This window comes from Stegodyphus dumicola, chromosome 1 (assembly GCF_044657685.1).
Source record: "Stegodyphus dumicola isolate Sdum_Otavi_A_Nest chromosome 1, ASM4465768v1".
In the NCBI taxonomy this organism is placed as follows: Eukaryota; Metazoa; Arthropoda; class Arachnida; order Araneae; family Eresidae; genus Stegodyphus; species Stegodyphus dumicola.
In genome coordinates, this window is record NC_140768.1 from 242,374,782 (window position 1) to 242,393,124 (window position 18,343).

The following is an 18,343-nucleotide window of genomic DNA, read 5'->3' on the forward strand; positions in this document are numbered from 1 at the left end:
GGGCTTTCCATATTGCAACATGCTTTTTCTCTCTCTCTACCTCATCTGCATCTAGGATTTTTTTCCTTCTTCAAGAAGTGGAATTTTTTGGGAATACCTTACAATTTCACGAGCTAGCTGTTTCTTATATTTCGAGGAGATTTCAATGAAATTGTTTATAGATGTCACCTATTGCAGATGGGGAAAAAGTCTATACTGGATCGCTGGAGACATCTCATCCAGATAGGTCACGTTATATTTTTTCCTACACCTAAATAAATTGGACATGAGCCATCCTTTTGTTTTCTCATCCAACAAAGATAGACACTGCAGACCGTTTTGGGTTTTCACTCTTCGCGAACCGAGACGAGCCGCAGCGACACTTTGCGTTTTCTCTGAGCGGAATAATGGATCACGTGAGCAGCCATTTTGTTTCCCATCTCACCCAGATAGGTCATGTTGTATTTTGTTTCATGCACCTAGCCAATTTTGGACATGAGCCATCCTTTTGTTTTTTTTTTTCTATCGAACCAAGATGGACTCTGGAGACAATTTTGTTTCTCAACGGAAAAGTAAATTTTCTGAATGGGTACCGGTGTTCGAATACTTTTGTGACGGACTGTAGTATATCTGCTGAGGTCCAGAATAATCCTAACAGGATTTTGATCACTTGAAAGTTCGTCCAGTACGGAAATATCCAGTGGAGAACTGGTGTTCCGCAACAGGAAAAAATCAATAATTGCGGTGGACCCAGCAGCATACCGTGTTGGGGTACTTGGAACTGCCAATTTAAACCGTGCCGACGCGGCCAAGGAATAAATCAGTCTGCCTGTTGCATTAGAAGTGTAGCAGTTCGATGCGCGGTGTCTTGCGTTCAAGTCTCCACATAATAACATGTGTACCAAGTGTGAGTAGAATTTCAAGGTCTGCCTGAACGACAGCCACTGGTGTCATGGGAGGAATGTAGGTGGAGACAAAAGTTGGGACATCTGAAAAAAAGCGGCTACCTAATTTTCAAGGGCTATGGCGCCCAGGCACCCTGGTGGTTAAGCACCGCAGTTCAACTTTAAACTTAAACAGAGTTGAGCTGTAGCTGGTCTTACTGAAACACTATGTAACTTATTAATAATCTTTGGGAGGGGTGAATGTGGTATAATATTTAAAATTGTTGGCAGCCCTAAAATTAGATTACATTGAATGGCAACAATCATTCTTAGTTTAAATATTATTCTTACAATGTAACAATTGTTTTATGTGCAATTTTAGTTGATTAAAGCTTCATTTGAGCTTCTCTAGGAAAGGGATTTATTTAAGGCTCCTATAAACTTTAGATTACAGGAGCCTTAGATTTATTATATTATAACAATTGCATTCTAACCACCTTGCCTACAACGAAACACTCAAATTAAAATGACGTTGTTTCAATCTGGCAGCATTCCGCTAGTTCTTTTTCTCCACGTTATTTAATTTCTCTTTGACAGTTAGTAAATAAAGTTGTCGGTCGCTTAGTAGCATGTTACTTCGTAGTAGTATATTTACCAAATTCATTTAAGGAAATACTGATGTCAGGGGCTATCAATCAATGCCTGTTGCGTAGTAGAAACTATAAATTCCGTGATGTAATACTGCTGGATCAAGTTCCAGTATTAATTGGCCGCGGACCGCAAACAAAAATAAGGGAAAGGAAATGTTCAAAAACACAAGGTAAATTTTAATGAGTTCTCAAGCTGTGCTGTAATTTTGTTTAAAATAATTTAAATCCATAGATTTCTGGCGGATTTTTGTGCATTAAATGCCGTATTTTTTAAAATAAAATAATCATTTGCATTTTATCATAAATATCGTGCAATGATTGTCAGCGGGATATAATGATATCGTTATTGTATTTGTTCGTAAAATATATGTGATCTTATCGTTCAAAATATTATATTTTGTGCATAAATTATCATGAAGTTATATATTTGATATTGATGTTGTAAATTTTAGTAAGTGGGAACTATCGACCTTCACCGGACATTTTATATCGGTCATATTTTATTACTGTAACCATTTTATTGGTTAAACCGTTTTAAATCAGCATTCAGTATTATAGTCTTAATTTCGTAAATCTATGGCCAAATTTTAATTCATTTCTTGTTTTATATATATATATATATATATATATATATATGATTTGATTGTTGTAAATTTCTGCATTGAAAAATTAAATTTTACCTGTCATATTTGGAACTCTGTTTTAATGTCATTTAAATGATTTATCATTTTGTTATATTTAATACTTGAGTTACCAAAAAAAAAAAAAAGTAGGTGGTAATCAAAACAGCAAGATACAGTCACCAAAATTAAACGCAATTAAGGATTTTGTCCTTTTAGGGTAATACGTCTCCAGCAGGTTTTTGAAAAAAGATAGACCATTTTCAGAGCCATAAAAATCTAAAAAAAGAAATGAAGTATCATTAGACATAAGTAAACATTTTTTTAAAAACTCTTTTATAGTAATAGAATTGGATAAAATTTACTCTACAGTTCCCCTTGATGAATTGTCTCTTTTTATATCAAGATCAGTGCCAGTTTCAAGATGGTGCTGATCCTTCCGCACCACTACACAAAACCAAAAGAAGTCAAAGACTTAACACAAACTCGGTGTCCATGTGCACCTCGACCTATTTTAACTTAAAAAACATCAGAGAATTGTACAAACTAGGCATTGCACACTGCCTTAACTTTGTCTATGTATACATCAACCTATTTTAACTTAAACAAAATCAGGAAGCTAAAACAAAGTTAAAACTATCATGTTAACCAGAAAAACTTTGCCACTGTGTTAACACACAGAGATGAACGAATAACCAAAAATACATATTTCCTAACATAAAAACATTAAACAACAAATCTTTTAACAAAAATTAACACGCAGAGACAAATAAATAAATGAAACATCAATTTTTTAATATACCTTTTTTTTATGTTTATGTATTCATATTTCCCATCACCATCTCCTCCATCCTCCACGTAAGCAATTCAATTAAATTTTTGGTCACTGTCTGCTGTTAATCAACATTCATCCTCTTACCCACCTCAGACATATTCAAATGATGGTACCTACAGCAAAATAATAGCACGTTCAAAATCCAAGACCATGCCATGCATGTGCAAGCAAACACAGCAACCGAAAACCAAACCTGGGTCCATATGGAAGGGTTACTATTACAAAAAATTGCCAAAAATCTAAATTTATCACAACACGTTTGGTGGTATTTGCAGAAATAATCCCTTTTTAATGACAAAAAGCTAATCTTTGGAATATGGTAACAGGTAGTTTGGCAACATTTTGGTAGGCGATAAAGGTTACTACCTAGGACTTTGGGAATAATGTGAGAAGTACTCAGTTCCGATTACGCATTATTTTGTGTGAGGGAAATGAGAGATCATGAGATATGTCATGTGACATTAATGGACGAATTACAGTTCTTTAATCGGAAAAGGGGGGAAATCTGGAAATTTTGTATTTAGCTTCATTCTGTGTTGTGTGAAACAGTGTTGGTTAATTTTTGGATCCCATGGCCCTATCTAAAGTGAATTCGAAATGGGTATTCAGTGGGATTGAAAGGGGTAGTAATAAGTGTTTTTTTAAGGTTGTGCGAGATAGAAGTAAAGATTGCTTATTGAGTTTTATTAAGCAGTATATTCTACCTGGTATAATAATATCTGATTGCTGGAAGTCATATGTCTGTTTGGAGGATGAAGGTTTTGAACATCTTGCTGTGAGCCATAAGTATGATTTTAAAGATCCTGAAACAGGCGCACATACGATTGCTTTTTATTTAGCGGAGGAAATAAGAAAAGTTTATCCGCCACGCAATCAAGATTCGGCTGATCTTTGGAATATGGTAACTGGTAGTTTGGCGACATTTTGGAGGCGATAAAGGTTACTACCTAGGACTTTGGTAATAATGTGAGAAGTACTCAGTTCCGATTACACATTATTTTGTGTGAGGGAAATGAGAGATCATGAGATATGTCATGTGACATTAATGGACGAATTACAGTTCTTTAATCGGAAAAGGGGGGGGGGGTTTGGAAAACTGTAGTACTATATTATTTTGTATTAAGCTTCATTGTGTGTTGTGTGAAATAGTGGAAGTGTGCGTGCCACATAATGAAGATTAGGTAAGTTAGTATTTTTAATCATTTGAGGATATTATTTTTATGCATTGTTCTAAATGTAAGGAGTAAATAAATTAATATGATGTTATTGGAAAATTGTTATTAGCAATGATTTAGTTTAAAGTAATTAGGATTGTAATCTAATTTTTATTAATTTAATGTATGTGCTTATTTATATTTTAAGTAGTGTTTTTTAATTTAATTATATTTTAATTTAATGATCGTGATTTTGTGAGTTATATGTTTGTAGTATTTTGGAATACGTTGAGTATTTTCATGCATTTTTGTGAAATTTTTCTAATTTATGAGAAAAAAGCAGTGTACATGGATATAGTGAAGAGTGTGCGCAATGCCATTTTTGTGCAATTCTGGGATTTTTTTTTTAAGTAAAAATAAGTCGACGTGTACATGGTTTAGTGATATTTTAATTAAATGATAGTTATTTTGTGAATTTTATGTTTGTAGGAATTTGGTATACGTTTCAGTTAAAGTAAACGTACATAGAAGTAATTTAAATATTTGACACTAAGTATTTGTAACCATTTGTAATATTTGCGGTATGAATTCGTTGGTGATGTTTATAATATAATAGATAATTTAGAGGTAAAAGTTTTCGGATATTTTATTTATTTTATACGTGCAAATGTTCATCCTTGGAAAAGGTATATACTTTTCGTGATCAGGTAATTTCATATATGTCCTTTTTACTGAATTTAAAGATTCACAAAATTTTCATGCATTTTCGTGAAATTTTTCTAATTTATGAGAAAAAAGCAGTGTACATGGATATAGTGAAGAGTGTGAGCAATGCCATTTTTGTGCAATTCTGGGATTTTTTTTAAGTAAAAATAAGTCGACGTGTAAATGGTTTAATTACATTTTAATTAAAGGATAGTTATTTTGTGAATTATATGTTTGTAGCAATTTGGTATATGTTTCAGTGGAAGTAAACGTGCATGGAAATAATTTAAATATTTGACACTAAGTATTTGTAACCATTTTTAATGTTTGCGTAATAAATTCGTTGGTGACGTTTATAATAGATAATTTAGAAGTAAAAGTTTTCGGATATTTTATTTATGTTATACGTGGAAATGTTCATCCTTAGAAAGGGTATATACTTTTTCGCGATCAGGTAATTTCATATATGTCCTTTTTACCGAATTTAAAGATTCACAAAATTTTCATGCATTTTCGTGAAATTTTTCTAATTTATGAGAAAAAAGCAGTGTAGATGGATAAAGTAAAGAGTGTGTGCAATGGCATTTTTGTGCAATTCTGGGATTTTTTTTAAGTAAAAATAAGTCGACATGTACATGGTTATTGTGTATGTGCGATTCTGAAAAACACGGCAAGAAGTTTGCGATTCTGCACTTTTTCCCAATTTTGCAGTTGATATTTGTCCTGATTAATTCCATAAAACGAATTGTTCCATAAAACGTCTAGCATAAGTGTAATTCGGCTAGCAGATTGTTGGAAAAAGTGTTGAGTAAATAAAAAGAAAAGAAACATGTCTTTACTTCGTGAAGACAAAATGGCGGCGAAAAAAAAAATAGAGGTTTGCTGTAGCAGAGTTTGTCACCAAATTTTCGCCAAAAAATCGCCAAGTTACCATAATCCAAAGATTAATGGACAAAAATATGGAAACACCTTTAAAAAAAACATGTTTCTTTGCTTAATATGGTGTAGGAAACCCGTTGGCATCCAAAACAGCTTGCAGTCTTCTCGGAATGGATAAATACAGTTCCTGTATGTTTGCCAAGGGAATATTATACCATTCTTCCTGCAAAACGGTGGCAAGTTCAGATAATTATGTTGGCGGTGGATAACGAGAATGCACTTTCCATTCCAATGTAGACCACAAAGGTTCGATAATATTCAGGTCTGGTGACTGTGGTGGTCAGGGGAGATGGGACAACTCATCCTCGTGCTCAGAAAACCAGTCCTGGACAATGTGAGCTGTGTGAACAGGGGCTTTGTCGTCTTGGAAGACACCATCACCATCGGGGAACAAAGTTTGTACCATGGGATGAACTTGATCGGCCAAAATGTTCACATAAGTCTTGGCAGTCATGTGCCCTGACACAGTTATCATGGGGCTAGCAGAGAACCATGATATGGCTGCCCAAACCATAACAGAACGCCCGCCATGTTTCACTCTTGGCAACAAGCAGTCTGTATTATAGGCTTGAGATGGCGTTCTCCAGACGTAAACTCGCCCAGAAGTGGGAAACAATCTGAAAGAAGACTCGTCAGACCATATTACTCGCTTCCACTGCTCTATAGTCCAGGCTTTATGACTTAAACACCACCTTTTCCTGTTACGGGCTTTAGCATCACTGATGAGTGGCTTCTCAATTACAGCACGGCCAGCAATTCCCCGTTTCTGAAGCTCCCTTCTAATTGTTTTGGTACTCACAGGGTTCGGTAACACAACATTCATTTCCACAGTAACTTTTGCAGCTGTGGTCTTCTTATTTTTCGTCACAATTGCCCTTAATGATCGTCTGTCACGATCACTCAGGACACACTTTCGTCCGCGCTGTGATTTAGCAGATGATGTTTTTCCGCTTTTCAAATACGCGGAATAAATCTTTGATACAGTACCTCTTGAAACACTAAACACCTCGGCTACCTTGCTTACGGAAGCACCTACCATACGTGCTCCAACAATATGCCCACGTTCGAAGTCTGTTAACTCTGACATAATGCAATGACAACCTCACATAACAGTACTCCGACAACAACTGAACTGTTTAGCACATTTACGAAGTTGTATAGGTGGCGTTAGTAGTCAAAAACGCCAGCGCCACCTACATATTTCATTAAAATCAATCTTTCTTTTCAAACATGCATTTCACAAGGTGTTTCCATATTTTTGTCCATCCACTGTATATATATATAAAAAAAAATCAATTTTCCCCAAGGCTAGTTTCACCAACATTATCAATATTAGGGTTACCGAAAAATCTATTTCATGTATCAGGCTTCCAGATTTCATGATCAACTAATACCACTTGGTTATTTTTTTCAGACAGAAACGAAGGGGTACCGTACAGTAAAGATCAGCCGTAGAATTAATTAGAAACATATTTCAATATTAATAGCAACATTTTACTTTTTTATGCTAATCTTGACTTGCATATGCTTAACATCATGCTTTTCAACTAACCTGAATTTAATTGCATTAAATAGTATTTTTAATCACTATTTTTTTATTGTATATGCTTAATATCATGCTTTTCAAGTAAATGAATTTAATTGTACTAATTATTATGCAATTGACTTACATGGGATTCATATGTTTTTTTTTTTTTTTTTTTCCCGAATGGCGGGCAATTGCCCATAATGGCATTGGCCACTACTAAGGCCAGAAGTGGTGGCCATTTTATTATGGAGGCATCCAACAGGCAGTCACTGTTACCTTCTATGAAGGGACGGACAATTTTACATCCATGCCTTACCCCGGATTCGAACCCCGTCCCTTTGGTATCGCAATCAGGCTCCCCTAACCACTATACTGTCTGGGCAGCTGTACTTCATATGTTTAATCAGCTCATTTTTAGCTAATTTTTTTAATGTATATATCCTTAATCAGTGGCGTAGCTAGGGTGGGGCAAGGGGGGACATCTGTCCCCGGGCGCAGCATATAAGGGGCGCCAAACTGATGCTACGAAATTTTTTAATGAAACGTTTTCCATTCTTGTCACACAGAAAGGGGCGCAAATTCTTCCGTTGTGCCCTGGCGCTGGAAACTCTAGCTACGCCCCTGTCCTTAATAAAAGCAGTGCACTAAATATCATGTTCAAAATGATAAATTTGACTTTTACATGCTTTATATCAGGGTTTCTTAAAATGAATCATTAGACATAAGTCGCGACCCAGTCGACATAAATTGCGTTTTTCCAGTCGCAACCCCTTTTTATCACTGAGATTTTTTTCACAACCCCAGGACCCCATAATATTTACGAAAATTTTGGGGGACCCCATAAGCAATGCACAAATCTGATACACGCCTGAGTGAAACTGTCAATTTTTTCACTTGTACTGTAATATACTATGGCTGTTTCAGGTCATTAACATTATTTTCTAATTTTAAGACATAGAAGAATGTGAAAATTTTAAATAAGTAACAAATGAAATCGCAGCATCTCGGGCAAAGCAAGTAAAATGAACATTTGTATTATAAAAAGAATGCGTTGAAACATTTTTGTTTTTTTCTTTGTCCGTATTGTCTTATCTTTATCTATTTTCAGATACATTGTGTAAAAATATTTGATAATTTTAAAATTATTATAATAAGTTAAAGATATATCAAAACTCCTAAAATTTTTGTCGAACCCCAGCTGCAGTTCCCACTATGCCCATGGGGCTCATGACACACATTTTAAGAAACTCTGCTTTATATCATGTTTTATTTCGAAACTTAACCTTATAGAGTTAAAACCAGTGCCGGTGGCAAACTTGGCGACAAAAAAAGCACTGTCAATGGGTTCTTTCTGGAAGAAAACCCAATGAAAATGCTGCGTAGGTACAATTTTTCTGTTTAACTGCATTAAATGTAACATTAATCAGTGACCACTAACAAGTAACTTTTGCTCAAAATGATTAACAATAGTAAAAAGAATAATAAATGATATTAATGATTCATAATGCTAGAAATATTATTATGAATATAGAAGAGTGTAGAAATGCATTATGACTAGAATGTAGAAATATTATTTTGAATAAAAGCATGTAAAATTAGTACATAGTGTGTAAGTATTCTTAAATTGGAAGCCTGGGTAAAAATAAACAAAATCTTTCATTTTTACTTTAAGCAGATCTTTTTATTCTCTAAAAAAAAATTGCTTTTTTCTTAAAATAAGTGTAAGGTATGTAGCAGATATGAAACATTTAGTTTTAAGTTTCCTTAATCATAATGAAATCGACAACTGTAAAATTGGGTGTTCAAAATACTGCCATAATAGTAAAGTTTTTTTAATCACGCTATAAAAATATAATTAGAATTATTAAATGTAAGAGAAAAAATTAAACTGATGGCTGTCACATTTGGAATGACATTAAGGAATGTAATACTGTCAAAAGTCGTTAATCTGGACAGCACTATCCTTATCTTCAGGGCACTATCCTTATTTCAGGGCAGATGTTTTTATTTTATTTGGCTTATAATTCCTTACTAAATGTAGTATTTCATCTTGATGTACTCCGTCTTTGATATGATTTAAATCATATTCCTCGTCATTATAATTCGCTTCCGATAGTGAAGAAAGTGACACAGAGGTTATTGAAAACGAAAAAATTTCGATTGACAAATTAGTCGGTATTCTCGACACAACAATTATAGGACTTGAACAGCGGAACTTTGTAACTGAACAAGAAATTATGTCTGTTTATAGATTAAAGAGAAAGTATTATCACATAAAACGAAGCAACTTAAACAACTTACATTGAAAGAAATATTTAATAAAGTAAGCAAATAAATATTAAGTTTTTTTTTTTTTTTTTTTTTTTTTTTTTTTTGTAAATTTTGATACCTTTAGATCATAATTGCTCTTTATTTCATAAATTACGGTTTCATATTTTGAATTTTATAATTTCTGCATGCCATCTTACCAAATTTAAACTGATGATCTATAATCCGGAAAAATCGATAATCCAGAATCGCCAAAGTCCCCACGAATCTGGATTAACGACTTTTGACTGTATAATGTTACAGATTTAGTATTTAAATAGCTAATACAGTACAAAGTCCGAAATCCGGACATCCATTATCCGGAATGATCTAAAACCCGGACCTCAAAACCACCAACAGCGTTTCCTCGTAGGTTTTACGCATGTGCATTTTATTATCCCCTCTGCGCATAATAAAACATCTGGAGAGTCCTGATTCTTAATTTCACTTCATCGCAGACACTAAATAAAATACCTCGTTATTGAAGAAACAATCATTTTAGCATAAATTTGTACGATCAGTAATTTCGCTCCGCTGCTGCGTATCTGCTTGCCACACATCTCAAACCGAAATATTCCACATAGATAAAATGTTGATCTGACACCAACTTGACACATCATTATTTATTAGACTTTCCTTTCATCACTGCATGTTTATCAAAACATGACAACTTGAGTAATGAATCTTGTAGCGATGCCTAAACAATTTTGTTTTTGTGTTAGTAATTGAATAATAAAGGAGTATGGTAACCTTTTATGTTGCCATTACGCTTGACGATGATTACAAATTTAAGTTGAATGCTCTAAAAAATGTTGACGAGGAAAAATTTATCAAAAATTTCTGTTCGTATGCTAAAAATAGATTTTGTTGATGATACTCATAGACCTAAAGATTACATTTAGGGCTATTTGCATTAAGAATAACTGATTTGTTAGTCATATAAACCTAGAACCAGTGCCAGGGCTCGTACGGTCGCACCAAGTTGCAGAATTTAGGACCCACACAGACTGCATCATGCAATAAGCTATCTAGTGCCGTCCCTCAATAAGGCTCGTAAGTATATGTGGGAATTTACTTATTTAGAACTCTGATAAGCCTTAAGCTTGAGAAACAAATAGGCATAAGTGTTGCAAATATGGCTTATTGTAACCCCTTTTACATCATCTCTGCTCCATGAAATAATTCTAACTTTTACATGAGGTTTAATTTCTTATTTTGAGGGATATAGCATTTTTTTTTTTACTTTGATTTTTCTGCCACTGTTTGTATTACGGACAGACTGTTCCGGACTTATTAATTATGCAAAAGCAAAACTCGGGGTTACGTCATCTGGAAAGCAGGGTCTTGCTGACAGCAGATTGGCTGCCGTGCTATGACATCATATCTACTACATGTATAAATATCTCGCATCGCTCTGGCTTAGTCCTTAAGCTTTTGACCACGTCTGGCATGAGGGGCTCATGTAAAAGTTCATCAGTGTCGACTTTGACAGGGACGTGATTCTTTTCATTTATGCTTTCATAAAAAACAGGAAATTCTTCGTCAACATTGGAAATGACAACTGTGAGTCTAGACGCCTAAATGCAGGAGTTTCACAGGAATAGATTTTAGATACGTTACCTATTTTACGTGTTGGACCACCCCAGGTTTGAACTGATCATAATACACATCATGGATGCTATGCTGACGATACGGCTCTGGCCATTAAATCCATCAACCGAGAATTTACGATTAAACAGTTACAAGAGATGATACCTGCTATAAAACAGTGGTGTACCCAATGGTGGATTTCCATTAACGGACAGAAGTCCCAACTTATAGTAATGAAAAAGAAACAGTCAAGAACCCCACTCAATATCACTATAAAAATCTTCAACGATGACATTCCAATTGTCAGAAAGACTACCTATTTGGGGGTCACACTCAACACAAGATTCACCTGTAACGATCATATTAATAATACAAGAAGAAAAGCTTTTGCGGCAATTAACTGTCTTGTTCCTTTAATAGGCAGAACATCAAAGCTGAATCTCACTTGGAAAAGGCACATCTACATGGCAATAGTACGGCCAATATTCACGTACGCCTCCCCAGCTTGTGCAACTTGGACAAAAAAGGATTTAAAGCAACTGCAGGTCATCCAGAACAAGTTCTTGCGACTTATTGCCAACGTGCACTATTATGTTTCAAATGACACCCTGCATAGGGATTTAAAGATTGAAAATGTGGAGGAGTCACAAGACAAACAGTAGCTTCTATGATAAGGCTCTCAACTGCCCACACCTCCAAATATTCAAGGTATTTGATTATTTAATACTTCCTGAGGATTATAAATTCCGACCACTGGCGCCCCACCTCGTCCATGACTCAAATTTCTGTATGTAACTTTGCACTTTTCCTAGGCAACATCGCTGTACATATGTAAATAGTTTGCTTACTTCTGTATTTATCTCATATTAGTTTGTATTTAGTTCATGTTTTGTGTTGTAATGAATTGTATTTTAATATTTTTTATTCCTATGTACCGTATCCTGATCAAATAAATTTGTCATGTGTGTATTGTGATTTTTCCACCCACTCAGCATGATCATGCACATTCACATGCACCTCTCTCGTAACGCCTCTCCTGGTCTTTGAGGTAATATGAGTTCATGGCTGCCTGTGATGTCTTGAATCACACCCTTTTTTCTAAGTCTGAAACTTCTCCTACCACATTTTGTACATGCACTTTTATGCGCCCCTGCGGCATAACTATCATTGAGCTGGCTACGTCGCGTACCCACTGTGACACTCTGGCATAAAATGCATTAAATGATTGGCTTAGTCATTCTTGTTCCTGTTTCCATTGCTCTTTGGATGCTGTTCTGGCTTGCATTCGGAGAATTTCTTGTGATGCATGTCATTCAGTGTTAAGTGGCTCTTCAGTGCTGTGGTTCCGAGCCATGTTTGTTTTCCAGGATTCTGACATGTCTGCAGGAATCTCCCGTATAGTCCGTGATATGTTATCCTTCAACGTAGCCAGGTCCTGGACTACTCCTTGATAGACCTTGGACTTAAGGTAACCCCATAGCCAGAAGTCGCATAGGGTAAGATTAGACGACCGAGGTGGCCATGCAGTTGGAAAGTAGCGGCTAATGACTCTTCCTGTTGTGAATTTCTGTCGTAGCATCTGTTGCACCCGTACAGCAACGTGTGGAAGGGCTCCATCTTGCATGAAAATGATTTCCCCCAGGCATTCATTTTCTTTGCTGAAGTGCCGGAATACCAAAGCTGTTCAACATGTGGCGATATTTCTCTCTGGTAACAGAACAGGTTTCCGGTCCTGTCAGGGTAATGTTCTCATAGAAGAATGGACCTTCGATAAATTCCGCTATGAACCCACACTAAACAGTTACCTTTGGTGAATGTAAGAGAATTGCTGTGACTGCATGTGGTGATTTGTCATCCCAAGTTCGGCAGTTCTGGGTATTCACAGTTCCATTCAGGTAAAAGTAGGCTGTCTCCCCATAAGATCATCCATCACGGCCAAGCATCATCCACCTCTATTCTGGCAAGAAAGGTGAGAGCAAAAGTCAATCGCTTATCATGGGCAGGGTACAGTAACTCCTGTACACGGCTGATCTTGTACAGATAGAAGTTGATAATCTTTCATAAGATTTTTCATACCATACTGTAAGGCATATGGTACAACTCTAATATACGCCCTAATTTCACCAAATGTGGCGATATGTGTTCTGCGCTGGTTTTTGGCACGATTGCGTGTTCTATGGCAATCCTGTTGACGTTGAAAAATCTTTCGCTGGAGCTCATTGATTCGCCTCTGTGTCTGAGAAGATGGGAGGGAAAAATAAAATGGTAGTTGTTGAATTGAAGTTCAGCAAAAGGAAATATCATTGTGGATATCCTGTTGAGGGGTAGTGGGTATTTGGAAGTGTGGAAAGAGGGTCTGGGAGATTATTTTTAATGGCAGTGCATGATAGAAGTAGGGATTTGTGATTTTATTTATTTGTGAACCATAGTATAAATTTTCTGGATAGTGTGTCTGGCTGTCATGTAAATACGATAGTGATTACGTGGCAGTATGAAATTTATATTTCTGCTATTCGAAAACGCATTCATTCATGGTAAGTGCATTTTATTTTATCCTTGTTCTTATTTTGTAGAATGTTATGGTCATTGGTTCTTTAGTATGAATTTCTGTCGTTATTGTTGTTTTTTTAAATTGTTTGAAATTTATTTTGTTGTTTAGTGTCTAGACTGTGCAATTCGTAGATGTTTTTTAAAGTTGAAACAGAATGCTGTGTACATGGTATTATTTGAAATTTATTGTTGTTATGTTATTTTATTAAAGCCAGGAGTGCGTAGATCGTAGATTCCTTCCTTGCCTAAATTGTGCAATTCGTAGAATTTTTTTTAAAGTTTAAACAGGATGCTGTGTACATGGTATTCTTTGAAATTTATTGTTGTTATGCTAATTTATTAAAGTGAGGTGTGCGTAGTTTGTAGATTCGTTCGTTGCCTACATTGTGCCATTCGTAGATGTTTTATTAAGTTAAAACATGTTGCCGTGTACATGGATTCTTGTCAAATATTTTTGGTTAGAAACTTTACGTTTTTCCTATCTAAATTTTTTGTTTTTGTTTTGGATTTTTAGCTAAATTGTATGTTGAAAACGTAGTTTTTGCATGTGCGAAAACCGCGTTTTTGGAGACATTTTAGGCTAAAAGTTCGAAATGTAGACAAAAAATTTAGATAGTAATATGGCAGCATGAAGTTTCTTGCCAAAAATATTTGGTGACTTGAGGGCGCATATCAGAGTAGTTCCAGGCATATACATATTCCATAAGGCATATCCATAATAAAAGGTAATTTTATTCCATATTAATTTGCATTTGTTAACACTCTATTTTCTATTACACAGTGCCAAATATTGCCCTAGCGGTGACTTTTAAAACTTTTTTTTTCGCGGAATTCTTCGTCCCTCGTCTTGTTTAATCTTCCTGCAAGATGTGGCGTCATTCTCGCAAATAGATCACACTGCAGAACAGTGTAAGCACTGTCAGTTTAATTATGGCCACCCGGTATATTCAAGGTTTAATTTTTCAGGTGCCTTCTTAGCCAAAAGCATAGACCTATTTAGTCAAGTGAAATTCAATTGAATCATGTAGTTTTTGTTCTGTGTTATGTTTTTCACGAGTTTTTGAATGCCAGTATTCTAGAACAGGTAATATGTAATATGTTTGTTGTATCATTAATAGTGTAATATTCTTAAAAGGAAAACCCTTGATGATTAATGAATAGTTAACTAAGTGCAATTTTTGGCAATGATTATATTACAAACTTAAGTTTCTGGTATTCATCAAATTTATTTATTGTATTTTTATTTCTATATATATTGTTTAATAAATTGGTTAAGTTTAAAACTTTTGTCATCCATGTCTGCATAATACATAAACTTGGGGTGTTTCTACTGTGATATTTATTTCTGCTAAATGCCTTCTATAACTTTAAACTTTGTTTTTTGCATCAATAAGTATAATAAATAACTAAACTATTACAATTCAGGCTTAATTCTCAGTGCGGAATAGAAGCAAGAGAAAATTTTATTGTCTTTAGCTGCCAAGCTTATGATGCATAGCCAAATATGTATAGTGAAGGATAGCTAAATTTGCTGATGATAGCAGGTAATTTTAAATGTTTTCAGGTATCTCAAAACAAAGGTGAAATTTTCCAATTACCGGATTTTGAAAAGAAATGTGGGAGAATCGGTAATAAATGAAGATGATATAAAAGAAGTTTTTCTTTTTGATGACAATGCTTTTCAGTCATCAATCAATTAATGAATTGTGAAGTCTGTGGTATGGTCCAGAAAATACCGCTACTGATAGTGAAGAAAGTGACAGAGAAGTTTCTGAAAATGAAAAAAATTTCGATTGACAAGTTAGTCGGAATTCTCGAAACAGCAGTTACAGGACGTCAACAATGTTACAAGAGATTATGTCTGTCTACAGAATTAAAGAGAAAGTATTAGCACACAAAAAACGAAGCACCTTAAACAACTTACATTGAAAGAAATGTTTAATAAGGTAAACAAATAAATATTAAAATTTTTTTTTTTTGTAAATTTTGATACCCTTTAGATCATAAATACTTCATTATTTCATAAGTCACGATTTCATATTTTTAATTTTATAATTTCTACATGCCATCTTACTAGATTTAAACTGATGATCTAATATTTGAAAAAATTCCAAATCTGGAACCGCCAAAGTCCTGACAAGTCTGGATTTCGGACTTTGTTCTGTATTAGTAGAATTATAAATTAAACTGTTTTATTCCCCTGCAGTGCAGCGCATGATGAATATTAAGAGAAATTAAAAATACAAGAGCATGTGCATTTAACATTTAATATATGGTAAATATCTTTTTTTGATTTTGAGGAATTGCAAGAACAATCTCATGTGTGGTTTAAAAACCTCACAATTCAGTAGTTGTTTTATGAGTTTTGTTTAGAAAACTGCTGTTGATTACTGTAGCGAATTCAAGATGAAATCAGATTATCTTTTTCTACGTTTCTGTATTTTGAATTAGTTCTGTTGAACGTTTTTAGTAGTTTAAAAGATAACTACTGTGAGATATTAGGATATTGTACGAATATCTGAGGAAATTTAAGCATTTTGTTTTATTCACTGTGATAATAATAAATTTTATTATTTTTCATCGAACTTGTGCATTCAATTCATAACGAACATGTACGCATGCAACAATTTTTGGTGTCAGAAGTGGGATTTGAATGGCAATAACAAGAGCGATAGAAGAACAACTAAGGCAGTTGATATCAGCCTTTGCCTCTGTTAAAGAAGAAATGAAAAAAGAGATGAAAGTGGACCAGGAGTCTGTTAAAGAAGAGATCAAAGCAGTCAAATTAAAGATGGATGCTGGTCAAGAAGACATAAAATTGGGCCAAGAATCCATTAAGGAACAGATGAAAGCAGTTCAAGAAAGATTGAAGCAGGTCAAAAGGAAATGAAAAGAGAAATTACCTGCGTAATAGAAAATAAATTCGAGGCTATGGAAGACGGAATAGACACTGTCGAAAATAAAGTCGGACAAATTGAAGAAAAAGTTTCTTCTGTAAAATATCAAATTGCAGAAAGAGTTTCTTCGGTAAAAAAGTAATAGAAGAAAGTGTTTCTTCCATAAAAGGACATATAGAAGAGAGAGTTTCTGCTATGGATAACAAATTGATGACTGGGTTTTTGCGGTTGCCAAAGAAGTTGATACTTTAAAGAAATTTAAAGCAATTTGGATAGTTTTAAATTTTTATCAATGCCTGCTCGTCCATCTCTGAAGCTATCCACATGTAATGGGAAGACATCCTGGCAAGTGTTAAGACGAAATTTTCAATAGTTACAGAAGCAGATGGATGGGATTTCCAAGCTAAGATTACAGTAAAATTCATTTAAAATCCCACCAACAGAAGCCCACGGAAACACTTCAGGAACCCGCCACAGATGTTGAAAGGCTGTCCCATATTGCCTTTTTGAAGTGCTTGACAGAAACAAGGGAAATCCTGTCCCTGCAATATTTCATTGACAGTATGTGGGATCCTGAAATACAGAAAGCTCTGCAAATGGCAGATCTGAAGGATATAAAAAGCACTGTATTGTATGCCGTGAAATTCGAGGCAGCCCAGCAAACAACTCATAGAGATCACTACCCAGTCAGAGCTGTGTGAGTCCACGAACCAGTGGATCAATTGATGGCTCATTTAGATGATTTATCCAGACAAGTCAATTTTGATAGGGAGTAGGAGTGAGAACAAAGTAGCTCTAAGGTGTTGGAAATATGGTACTGAAGGGCACATTTGAGGGCATTGCAAAAAACCCCAGGGCACGGATAACAAAATGGATGATTTAACAAGACAAATGAATGCCTTGAGATGGAATATTGGTGAGAAGAAACCAACCCTAAAGTGCTGAAACTGCGGTGTTGAAGTCCAAATGAACTGCAGAACGCTCCAGAGCATGGAAAATAAGACAGAGGCGTTAAACATACTATTAAATGCCATGGGACAGAAAAGGAGTGGCAAGAAACCAAAGTGCTGGAACTGCGGAGCTAAAGGCCACATGCAAAGGAACTGCAAAATCCCCAGGGTACAGAAATTAAGACCATTGAATAGTACAAAACAGGAAACAAATTAATGATCATATTGTGGAGTGGAGTTTGAAGGATAGTGGAAAACCCTGTTTTAAAGCGCTCAAAATTTCTGCAGTAAGTAACAGACTGTCCATCAATGGGTATATCAATGGGGTTGCTTGCAATATGATGATTGACGCAGGAGCTAATGTCACCATCATTCGGAAAGATTTAACTCAACAGTTTAAAGATAAGCACGTTAGGACGCCATCCTGTGTTACCCTCCAGACTGTGTCTGGCGATGAAATCTCCATACCTGGGAAGTTAAACGTGAATATCGCGCTTGGAAGTGCTGCCTACCCTCACACGGCATATGGGGCAGATATTACAGATCCTTGTATACTCGGATTAAACTTTTTAAGGAAATACAATTTTTTCTTGGACTTCAAAATTCAATTTGCTATGAAATCGGATTAGCTTTCTCTACGTTTCTCTACCTTGAATTGGTTCTGTTGAACGTTTTTAGTAGTTTAAAAGATAACTACTGTAAGATATTGGGATACTGTACGAATATCTGAGGAAATTTAAGCATTTTGTTTTATT

The 18,343-nt window shown here is 35.1% G+C and overlaps 1 protein-coding gene across 2 annotated transcripts in view; it reads left to right on the forward strand.

Moving 5' to 3' along the window:
• Positions 1-1,422: 1,422 nt before the first annotated feature.
• Positions 1,423-18,343, forward strand: part of PNKP (Polynucleotide kinase 3'-phosphatase) — a 97,296-nt gene continuing 80,375 nt past the window's right edge. Inside the window, exon 1 of one of the 2 annotated variants that reach the window (XM_085826873.1) lies at positions 1,423-1,683. In XM_085826873.1, the coding sequence (XP_085682999.1) occupies positions 1,542-1,683 (142 nt within the window). In that variant the 5' untranslated portion in view covers positions 1,423-1,541. The remainder of the gene's footprint in view (positions 1,684-18,343) is intronic. The other variant, XM_085826869.1, reaches the window with a different exon arrangement.